We start from the raw sequence: 12,252 nt of genomic DNA, 5'->3' as shown, positions 1-12,252 counted from the left end.
AGCCGGATTGTATAAAATGGATTAAAAAAAAACGATTATTAACGAGCTGCAGTTTTATTACATCACGCGCTGGCACAGATGCAGTAACGCCACGGGTCATCAGTAAGGTGCAGATTTGGTCCTCAATTTATGTTTCCAACTAAAAACTACTTAATTACTGTAACGTGAGTATTTGTAATTCGTTACTTCACACCCCTGTAATTAACCAACATATTAAATAGAGGGGGAAAAAATCCACATTAAAAAATGTCAAGTGTCAGCGTCTTTAGTGCCTTACTGATTTCGGAAAGTGGTTATTATATGGTTAAATGATGAAGACACTAATTTACATACTTTACCCTCAAGTAGTTACAAACCTGTATGAGTTAGTTTCTTCTGTGGAGCACAGAAGAAGATACAGTATTTTGAAGAATGTTGGTAACCAAATAGTTGACAGTAGCCATTGACTTCACATTCGCATCATTTCTAACATATTTGTTGACAGAAGTTTACAGCATTTCACTAATATTCTGCCAAAACAAAAGCTGGAGGATTTGGCATGTTAACAGCTTAAGAGTTTGAATGTTGGAAGACATAAATATTTAAGACAATGTATTGGAGCTTGTAGTGGTTTTTGTGAAGAGTGAAACAAGGTATGAACATCCAAAGAAACTTTCCATTAGCAGAAGAGTCTTTGTTCTTTGTGTTTGGATGTCTCAGCACAGCAGTAGCTAGACTTTTCATACGAATTAAATGTAATATCAGTTCAAATCGCAACATATGCCAGAGATGAATTTAATTTCAAGGGGTACAAGTAAATAATATTTCACTTCTAAGGGCTTCGGTTGACAAAAAAAAAAAAAGTTTAGGTTCCCTTGACCTAGATTAATAAATACTGTTTAAGCACAGTAATGACCTAGTTACAGAATTGTTACAGTTAAATTCACCAATACAGTAACACTATTAATAAACATTAATAGTAACATAAATCTTTGTTAAAATACCTTTAATCATTAATAAAACTCTGTAATGATAATATTATATAACATTATATATAATAATAAAAATAGAAAATTGCCTCATGCAAACCTTTGGTCTTGATATTCTCATATTTGTTGCACGTTTATGGCCATTAATAAGCCAGCGGTCTGTTACTGGCTACTGCCTTCATGTTTCAACCTGCTAAAAGACTATTGTTATTTTAGAGCTGCTTTACAGCAGAATTTTGATTTGACAAAGTTTGCATCATTGATTCTATTGCTTCCCTGTTTACTGTAAACACTGTTTTGAAACCGTCTCTATTGCATGATGCACTATACAAATAAAGCTGAAGTCAAATAAGTAGCACCATGAAATCACCAGTGTTGCTTTATTTGATATCACCATTTAAATCAGGTGTAAATATTTGATATATTGCCCAGCCTACTCAGGCATAAGCATTTTTTATTTTGTATTGTCCAGCTTTTCTAGGTGAGGGTTTCCCATATAATAAGCAACTAGATAAATCCTGGATTCCAGCTCCAGACTGCCCGACTTTTGCCAGGCTTCAAATATGCATAAACTCCGCATGTGTTCTCAAGCACAGTACGCCATAGTAACTCTGTGGTTCCACTTATGTCAATAAACTTATGTGTGCAAGTCATACAGTATTTGAACAAGGCCGCAGGCTTATCATTTGGTAAATATTAGTCCATATTACGGAATAGTGGGGAATTGTCAACAGTCTCAATGGAACTCACACACAATTTGCAAAACCAATAATAACAATAATACACAGGGAGATAAGGGGAAATTAACATGCTTTTCAAATCCTTCAGTGCATACAGAATGTAACGAAACATTATACTGTAGCAATTGCAAACATGTTTTTAGCAAACATATTGTCGTAATATTTTCTCCTCTGCCTTGTGAAAAGCAAAGCAATCTAAATGTCAAGGCCATGATTGCCTACGAAACATGAGATGATGCACCAATGATGTTTGCATATATTTGATTATGTGCAAACATGGATGATGTTTTGATGCTTTGATGAAGTAGAAGATTAGGAGTGAATAATAACTTCAGTCTGTTCATGAGAAAGTTATCAATAGCTCTCTATTCACTTTAGTTATATGGAAAAGAGCATGCACATTCTGATACATTTCTTGTGTGTGTGTGTGTGTGTGTGTGTGTGTGTGTGTGTGTGTGTGTGTGTGCCTACTTGTGTGTGTGTGTGTGTGTACCTACTTAACCATATTTTGGGGACAAATTTGTACCCAAAAGTGAGCAAAACCTGACAAAATCGCCAAAAACCTCCATTTGGGGACTTCCTCATTTGTAAAACTGGTATAAAAATAAAGTCAACACAGTTTTTTTTTAAATTGTGAAAAAGCAGAAGTTTTCTGTGAGGGGTAGGGGTGGGTTTAGGTTAAAAAGTGTATGTTGTTTTTACATCTGCATGTATAAACAATAGAAGTCTATGTAATGTCCCCATTTAGATAGCTAAGTAAACGTGTGTATGTGTGTGTGTGTGTGTGTGTGTGCGTGCGCGCGCCAGGAAAGACAGAAAACAAAAATGGTTTGAGAAAACATGAGGGTGAGAAAATCATGACCTAATTTTTTATTTTGGCTTAATTCCTTTAACCAGCAGAAAGGACTTTTCATATTTTTAAAAATGTAATATTTCTTTAAAATTAGTCGTGCAGTAATTTTGGTGTAGTGACGTTTCTGATTTATGAGGGAGATAGTTGCATAGACATCTTTTTTTTTTTTGTGGTAGACTGAATGAAATATTTTCCTACTCGCACTAATCTAGACACGACTCACTTCAGTGTTTCTTCACTCTCACTTTTTTCATTTTTTAAATTCATAGCAGATGTCTCCGGAGTTATGTTATGTTGTTACATTAGTGGTCAAATAAACCAGTTGAACAGTTAGCAGGGATGTGATTCTTCCGGATTAAACCGGAATTCCGTATTTTTTGGCCTAAAATCATGACCTACATGAATCATGCTATTTACTGTTTAATATTAGCAATATTAAAAAACAGTTTTTGCTGCTCAACGTTTTTGTGGAAACAATGGTACCACTCAAACATTTGTGATTTAAAAAAGAGAGAGAAATTAATAATTTAATTCTTCTTACATTAAAGTGATGAAAAGTGAGTGAAGACATTTAAAATGTTTCAAAAGATTTGTATTTAATTAATGCTTTAATAAATGTAATAAATATATTTGATAAATGCAAATAAATGCCGTTCATTGAACTTTCTATTATCAAAGAATCCTGAAAAATAAAACGCATCACCATTTCCACACAGAATATGAAGCAGCACGACATTGATAATAATCAGAAATGATTCTTGAGCATCAAATCAAATTGTAATGATTTCTGAAGGATCATGTGACACTGAAAACTGGAGTAATGATGCTGAAAATTCAGTAATAGAGTACATTTTATGATATATTAAAATAGTAAATAAATTTGTATTCATATTTCACAGTATTGCTGTTTTTACTTTATTTTTGATCAAATAAATGCAGCCTTGGTGAGCAGAAGAGATTTGTTTCAATATCATTAATAATTGTAATGCTTCCAAACTTTTGCCATGTACTTTAATAATAGCAATTCTATTCTATTCTATTATTAACAATTTTGTTACATTTTATTCTATTCTATTAATTATTATCATGATTATTAAATGCTGCTTTTTATTTTTACAGGACAATAGTATGTATTATTACAATATAAGATACTTCTTTTAATGTGATATTTTTTATATAATGTTTTATTATATAATACTACATAATATTTATCTTCTTTTTTTTTTAAATAATAAGTGGGCGGCGTGGTCCGATGTTCCTGCTTTTTTCGTCTGTATCTGATCACATGAGTTAGGCACATACACAATGTTGTTACATTACATTGCACTAATCACTGTTCCATGGCTTTTAATCTTACCTGGTGAGGCATAGTGAACAAACTTTATTTACACAGACTTATAATCAGTTATTAATAACTATTAACTGTTAAGGCATTTAAAAAAAAAAAGGCTGTTTATTTTCTCACCCTCATGTCATTTCAAACTCATAAACTTTGGTTAATCAACGGAACACAAATTAAGATATTTTTACTGAAACCTGAGATATTTCTGTCCATCCATTGAAAGTCCAGGTAATCAAAACTTTAAAGATTCAAAAAGTTTAACAAATCCAATATGAATCAAGGGGTTTAATCCAAGTCTTGTGAAGAGATATGATCGGTTTATATGATGTACAGATTTGATTTAGGTTTTGTAAGAGTGCATTGTATACGAGTGTCCCATACTAGAACAATCTTCATTGGTTCTCATGCATGCATGATACACAAAAACCAGTGCACAAGCTTCCATGTGTACTGATTTGCTCTATGTATGTGTGAATAAACAGCTAAATTAAATCGGTGCATCATAAAGCAGATTTTGCATGGACAAACACCACTCACATATTCATCAGAAAATGTCCAAATCTAGTTTAGACCATCATTAGCCAGGTTTCCATCCAACGATTTTTAGCAAAAAAATATTTAGCGCTTAATTTTTTTTACAGATATAGCTGATGGAAATGCCATTTATCGATCAAATTTCTCATGTGTCGACACAATCTTTTTCCGTTTAACTTTAGCGCATACATTCTATGTCGATACTTCAAATGTCCCAAAAATTTGTTTGGAAACACTTTTTGTCGAGAAAAGGGGCTTTAACACAAATAAATGTGGTGTCACATGACAGAATTAGCCTATAGCCAGCGTCCGTGTTCGTGGTGTTGCTCACGTTAAAGCACCATTTCTCTGTAAAAGCGCATTAAATCATATTCATATTATTGTATCTAAAATTGTTTTATATATGCTAAGAAAAAAACGAGTTACCTATCAAACATACAAATCTTAATTTAATGTTGCTTTAATACGTTGCAAGTTAAAATGTATTCATTTCGTTCTGAAGATGAAAGTTGTCGAGTTAGTAATGCTTAACTGCGTGCGTGAGGCGCGGGCACGATCACTTGATTTTTTTTTTCCTTATAAAAGTGGAAACAACTTAAATACTCGTTCATTTGTGGTCATATAAGAATAAGAAATTATTCGAAACTATTCGAAACTTTATTCTAAATATTTCTTTTATTTGTGTACATCCACAATCATTGTCTCCATTCGCAGAAGCGCTGCAGGTGCGTGACCATGTGAATCCTCACGTTCTGTTGTTTATGCTGCTTTTTGCGTGTATAAAATTAATCCCTGGAAAACAAATTTAGATATTTTTAATGGGTCACAGCCACGTATCAATTCAAATTTCATTTAATTGTAATTTAACATGATCTTGTCGGTTAACGGTTAATAATGGCTTAACGACCGTCGGTTGTCGGTTAGGAGAAATAAAATAACCGAAATTAACATTCCTATTTCTAATAGGCTACAGTCTAATAAAAGTTAATCAGAAAAATAATAATACAACTGCACCGGCTTATGAGTATTGCTTGATGATCAAGTATCTAAATAACAAAGTAGAAAAAAAACCCTCATGAAACTTGTTAATAAAAATAATTTTATGTAGGCCTATACAATTTAATAATAGGCTATATAATAAAGTTTTTTGTTTCAAATGTATGAAGAACAGGCGACTAGCCTATATAATTTGCGCAATAGGTGAAATTATGTATGGAAACAGCTCAAGGGCAATTTTTTTTGCGATACACCAAAACTTATGCGACAATTCGTTTTTTTTAGGAATGACGTCATCACGCACACCATTTTATCGGTAAAAGGCCAGTTGGATGGAAACCGGCTGGACACAGCAAATTTCGCAAAGTTTTTTTTTACGCATTTTCTCTTTGTCGATAACAAAACAGCGCAAAAACTGGATGGAAACTTGGCTATTGAATTAAATAAACACTTAAAAATATCATTGCAAGTGGAAAAACATTGATTTTGTATTTGAACTGCTGTAACAGTATTATCCTAATTGTTCATTCTGCCTTGGAGTGAGCATATTACACAAGAGAGTGAACGTGTTATGCAACGTCAGGTTCTTCTCTAGTTTGACTCACCTGGGATAATGATATCTGCTGACAGGCTTCAACTTCCTTCCTTTTTGTGCCATGCTCCCAGACTGCTCTTCATACCCTGGCTACCCTCCCAACAGATACTAAATTATGTCAATTTGTGATCTCATTAACCCTAGATTAGATATGGCGTCCTTAGTTGCCTTTTTCACTACTGAGAGAAAAGACCACATGGAACATTCTCTCTCGGATCAGAACCAACAAGTTGTTATCTCATAAACAAATGTCTCTATAATTTTAAACATTGAAATGTATTTTAATATTAACATTTATTTGAAATATTTTTGTAAAACACAAGATTGTTTAAACAGCTCAGTTACAAATGCTCAGTTTTTAGAGCTGTAATTTTAACAGTTTATGTTGATGGTATTGTTAAACGGGTGTTTTTGCGTTACAGAGAATAAATAAGGAAAATAAAAATGATCAGGGAATATATAGGTATATACGGATTATTTTTGCAATAATAAAACTGTTACAAAAGTTGTTTTGGGTAGTTCTCCATGCAACGCTAAGCTGGTGCGAAATAGTGTCACGCTATCTCCAGATCCACCAGTTTGATTAACACTCACCCACTGAAAATGTGATAAACTTGTTCTAATAAGATATGCACGGCATGGCCCTTAGCCAAAAGATTCCATTTATAAACCTCCAATACCTAAGGTACACAGTACCCTCATTTACAGCAGCTCTAACGGCTTGAACGAGTAGTCTTCTCTTTGCAGCAATGGTTGTCCTGTTCTATATTAAGAGTTTTGTTTCAGCATTTATTTGGAATTGCTATCCTCTTGTTGATTTAGTAAAATTTCTGTCATCATTTACTCGCGCTCATGTCAAGTCGTTTGCATTACTAGTTTAGCTGCTAGATGTAATATCTGCTTTGTCCAAAAGAGTCATTGTTATTGAGCTTTATCACTCTCTCTTTTGCAGATCTTCCTGCTTGCATGTCCCCCCTGTAAAACCGCCATGGTTATTTTTAGGTAAGTACTCAGTAACAGGTTGCACTGCAGAGAACTGTGAGCTTTTTTGATAGTCTTTGTCTTCTCGTGCAATTTAAGGCCCGTCCACACGAAGACGCGTTTAGCTCTATACGCATACATTTTGTATCGTATAGGTGTTTCGTCGACACGGAACCGGGTCCCAGAGTGGATAAATCTGAAAACGCCACCCTTGCGTTTTCGTGTGGACAGCGAATCCGTATATTTTCTGAAACGATGACGTCATCAGCCCACGCCTCGCCCCTAGTCAGACACCGCTACGTCACGTAACAGCAAAAAAAACATGAACGATTGTCTTTTATTAACTAACATTAACACATTAATAAATGTATTGTTCCATGTTCGTTTGTATACCGCGCGCAAGGTTTATGCGCATAGTCCAAGTCTTCTCCGTTTTTAGTGTATCTCTGTGGCAGAATTACAGCGCCACATACTGGTCTGGCATGTATACAACATCGTTTTGTGTCGGTTTTGTGGTTTCGTGTGGACGCAGATATTTCTTGAGACGAGGGGGAAAAAAAGATCGGATAGGGAAAGCTCTGGCTTCGTGTGGACGTAGCCTAAGTCTAGTGACAGTAACTACTGTAGTGTTTGGCCTCTCCAGCATATGAGGAATGCAAACCTATGCGTATCACCAGACTCTTCCTAAAATAGCCTTTCAACCTTTCAACACCTTTTTCTGTGAATGCTTGGGATACAGTGTTGGGGGTAACGCATTACAAGTAATACTTAATTTGGCTTTTAATTTTGAGAATTGGCTGACTGTATGGCTGAGGGTTCATTCACAACCTCAAAAGTGTAATGATTTTAGACTTTATAAATAATAATATTAATAATAACAACTTAAGGTGAGTGTGTCAGATAATTCCTTTTTATATTACGGCCACCAGCCAAGAATTTCACCTTGACAAAGGAACATTGGAAGATTGACATTGGAAGATTGTTGAATAAATAAGTAATAAGTTAAACCTTATTCTGGATTCATGTTTTATTTGAAGGCAAAAGGCATCTGTTTGTTGTCCTCAAAAGCCCGATCACATTGAAATGAAACATAATGACACATAATAACAAGATACATGAATCATTTTTGTTGACATAACTATTTGGGCAGTAGATCTGAGTGTAAGATCTAAGTGTTGCTTGTCATTGGAATTTTAACACAATCCTATCTAATTAGGACATGATGTAAAGCTATTTTAAAGCAATCAGTATTCTGTAAAGCGATACGTAAATAAACGTGACTTGATAATTAATATTATACCACGTTTAATAAGTGATGAACAATTGCTACGATATATACTCAACTAATGTCACATCATAAACATATGCTCTTTTGTAAAGCCTTTGCAATTTTAACAGAGCGGTGTTAATGTCCCTGTTTTGCCTTTTCATTATAATGACATGGTGATGCTAAATTCCTCACAGGAGCTTTAAATGTCTTGAATGTGAGACATGCTGAATTGGTAATGTCACCAGATGGCAATAAATTATAAGCAACCCCAGCGATGACCTGAATTTTAGATTCATCACATTATAAATTGATTTCTTTCAAAATGAATCACATGAGCTTGAATCCTTGCTTTTCTACATTTTGATGTGAAAAACTGCTAGCAAAACTTTGCAATTGGAGTCATTTGCTTCGTTAGTAACTGCTTTGAATAAACATTTCAAAATAGACTGTGACCCTCAAGTCTTAGGTGAGCGTTATACAGCTCACCATTAATTCACCAAAACACCGTCATTACATCACAGATTAAAGGATTAGTTCACTTCCAGAATAAACATTTCTTGATCATTTACTCTCCCCCATGTCATCTCGCGCACATGGATCGTGTAACATTATGCGCTCTCGACATTGTCATTAAGATCACACTATAGAAACCACCTAAAATTAAGTATAAAGAAGAGAAGAATGCGGCCCTAGGCAGCTGCCTAAACATGCCAGGATCCGCCACTGCCAGATGCAGTTAGAAATTTACTAAAAACAAGCCCTATCTCAAGACATCTGGTAGGGGGGGCACCTGGGGTGGCCAGCCAAATTTCAGAGGGGGCCGGTGCCACCCCTGGCCACCACGTAGACACGCCCCTGCGAGGATCTATCTAGCAAAACCATCTGTCATTTTCTAAAAACAAAAAACAATATATGCTTTTTAACCACAAATGCACATTTTGCACTAGCTCCGCGATGCTCGTCCAAAAATTCACTCATTACGTAGTCACGTTGGAAAGGTCATGTGCGGTCAGCTCTTCGTCTGTGTACTCCGGTTCAGAAAGGAAGTGTAGGGTGAAAAACTCCCATCTCACTTTCTCCTCCAACTTCACAATCATACGATTGTGTTTGACCTTTTTTGTACAGGGCGTTTGACTTTCTTTGCATGTTTGCTCTGTAAACACTGGGTCGGTGCTTCCGCCTACATCACGCGTGACCTTTCCAACGTGATTACGTAATGCATGAAGTCCAGCTAGTGCAAGACCAGCATCTGTGGTTAAAAAGTATAAACATTTAAATTGTTTTAAGAAAATGACTGATCGTTTCACTAGATAAGACCCTTATTCCTCGTCTGGGATCGTGTAGAGCTCTTTGAAGCTGCACTGAAAATGTGATTTGGAACTTCAACCTATTGGTCCCCATTGAAGTCCATTATATGGAGAAAAATCCTGGAATGTTTTACTCAAAAACCTTCATTTCTTTTGCGACTGAAGAAAGATAGACATGAACATTTTGGATGACATGGGCGTGAGTAAATGATCAGGACATTTTTATTCTGGAAGTGAACTAATTCTATAACGTGTGTATTACCATGTAAACGAGTGGCCATGACATCAGATGCCCGTTTCCTAGTGCTAATGAGGTTAGCTTTGAGCACAGTAATGGCCTGTTTCAGACTAGCATATTAGAACTAAGTCGAATTCAACACCAGACATGCTGGTCATGTTCCTAATGTGTTTCAGAAAAGAGTTTGAACCAAAATCCAACTGGAAATGTAAAAATGGTGGAAACATAACTGAAAATAATATTATTGCTTTAAAATGTAGTAATATTACTAAACTCTGATTGGATGTTCAGTTCAGCAAATGAGTCAGTGCGTGAGAATTAAAGCAAAAGTGATGAAAACGAGTACGTAAATCAAGACGGCACATTAGAACAGCCTTCTGTCTGTTACGTAATCTTACCCGAGCATTTCAATACGCCATTTTTTCCATAACAACATGAGCCGCTTAACATGAAGAAAGTTATCAACATAACTGATATTCAAAGTTGTAAGCTTACTTGGTGTGCCCTGCAGAGTTTAGCTTTAACCCTAATTAAACACACCTGATCCAGCTAATCAAGTCCTTCAGGCTTATTTGAATACTACGTGGTATGTGTGTTGGAACAAGGTTGAAACAAAACTCTGCAGGGCTCCGGTCCTCCAGGAATTTGACACCCCTGCCTTAAGGGAAACATACAGTGCATTGTATTTTGTAGGCATTCAGTGGGCAGTCCTTAAAGGTGAGCCTCATATACACAGACTCAGAGGTGACAACTTAACCACATCATTTGTATTCCCACAGTCCCCCCTGAGAGATCTAATAACTCTCATATAATGCTAATTTAAACCAATAGTCCATTCGCCCATGTTGTTGTTTTTGTAACATAACCATCTTCCAGTTTTGTAACTTTAAATAGTTACACATGTAACTTTTTCTGTCACAGAGTTTGTTAAAAGATGGATAGTTCTTTAAAAGAAAAAAAAATGTTTACAAATTTACTACGTTTATTTATGATGACACAGAAAACCATGTAGCTTAAAAGTGGAAGCACTAAATGTCCATTAATCCAAAATAAAATCCCTCTTGTGGGCAGGGCTAGCAGTGGTCAGTTCTCATTGGCTACTGAGTTTTGATTGACTGAAGAAAGGAAGACATCAGTGTTGTGTTTATAAGTGTGACAGTGAAAATCTGCAGGCGGTTTAAATTTACAGTAAAACTACATAATTATAACACATCATATGTTGTAATTTAAACTGGGAAAATTTGGAGATATTCCAGATTTTGGAATTTACAGGAATTAAAGGAAATTAATTGGAAATTTGGGGTAATTTTATACAAACTTTATCATATACAAACATAAACATAAAAAGCCCCATTAAAATGTCAGTTGGTACACGTAGCATTGTTATGTAGAATAAGTGGCATTGTTGCATTATGTAAAAAAACAATAATGCAATGCCATGCACCGATATATAAATCGTTAGCTGAACTGTTGAAATATTCTGGAATGGTAAAAATAGTTTACAGTTGATGCTGGACAAATGAATAGAAATAGGCTATTAATTATAGACTAATCTGCAACTTTTGCAACCCTATTTACGAAACATATAGCCATCTATATTGCTGGTGCATTGTAGTTTTGTCTAATGCTATGAGAAGGTGAAGATTGATACTTAAAACAGCCTCCATTCCTGTACATACTGTACGGTGATACCTGTCATGCTCAGTACAAAGAACAACGAACCTATGCTGCATATGAACAAAGTTTATTTGATAACAACAGTTCCTGTAGAAATAGTCCAACAAACAGAACAGCCTTAAATAATGTGTTGTCTAATGAAGAGTTGAGAGCTGGAGTTCTTTTTCAATGCATCAAAATTACACTGGCAGCATGGACAGTGATTATGATATGATTAATAGTTTTTTTTTTTTCTAGTTGCTTTTGACCTATAATAGCTTCAGGTTTTGAATGATATTTCTGATATCTTTCAGTTTGATGGCATTTCTTTGTCAGATTAATAGAATGTCACTGCTTTCCCTTGTTCAGTTGATATTTAGATCCTGTAGTGTTTTAGATGTACTGTTGCTGTGAGCTTTCTGTGTTTTCTGTTTTGTAGGCTTCAGGTCCATATGCTGAATGGAGCCCTTCTAGCGCTTCTCTTCCCAGTAGTCAACACTCGACTGGTGAGTATATTCCAACTAGAGCTGCACGATTAATCGAATGCGATTGTCATGCGCATTTTGTTAAAAAAGCCGGTTCTGTAATCAGCAGTAAATCATCATCACGTGCTTTCAGATGGAGCAGCATTTACTACACAGAGCCGTAGTTCACTGACAAGTTACACAAAAAAAATCGCAGACGATTTTATTGCGCGATTCTGAAATCGAAGAAATCGTTCGCGATAATGACAGCTGTTTGCATAGCTTCTCAGTGAACTACGGCTCTGTGA

At 35.3% G+C, this 12,252-nt stretch overlaps 1 protein-coding gene across 1 annotated transcript in view; it reads left to right on the top strand.

Moving 5' to 3' along the window:
- LOC107695101 (transmembrane protein 164-like) overlaps positions 1–12,252 on the top strand; it is a 27,660-nt gene that overhangs the window by 3,032 nt on the left and 12,376 nt on the right. Inside the window, exons 2-3 of the mRNA XM_016494908.1 lie at positions 6,981–7,030; positions 11,920–11,986. Coding sequence (XP_016350394.1) covers positions 6,981–7,030; positions 11,920–11,986 — 117 coding nt within the window. The remainder of the gene's footprint in view (positions 1–6,980; positions 7,031–11,919; positions 11,987–12,252) is intronic.

Source organism: Sinocyclocheilus anshuiensis, unplaced genomic scaffold (assembly GCF_001515605.1).
Source record: "Sinocyclocheilus anshuiensis isolate Anshui unplaced genomic scaffold, SAMN03320099.WGS_v1.1 scaffold506, whole genome shotgun sequence".
Taxonomy (NCBI): Eukaryota; Metazoa; Chordata; class Actinopteri; order Cypriniformes; family Cyprinidae; genus Sinocyclocheilus; species Sinocyclocheilus anshuiensis.
The sequence above is the reverse complement of the archived record's forward strand: the minus strand, read 5'-3'. Positions and strand labels throughout refer to the sequence as shown.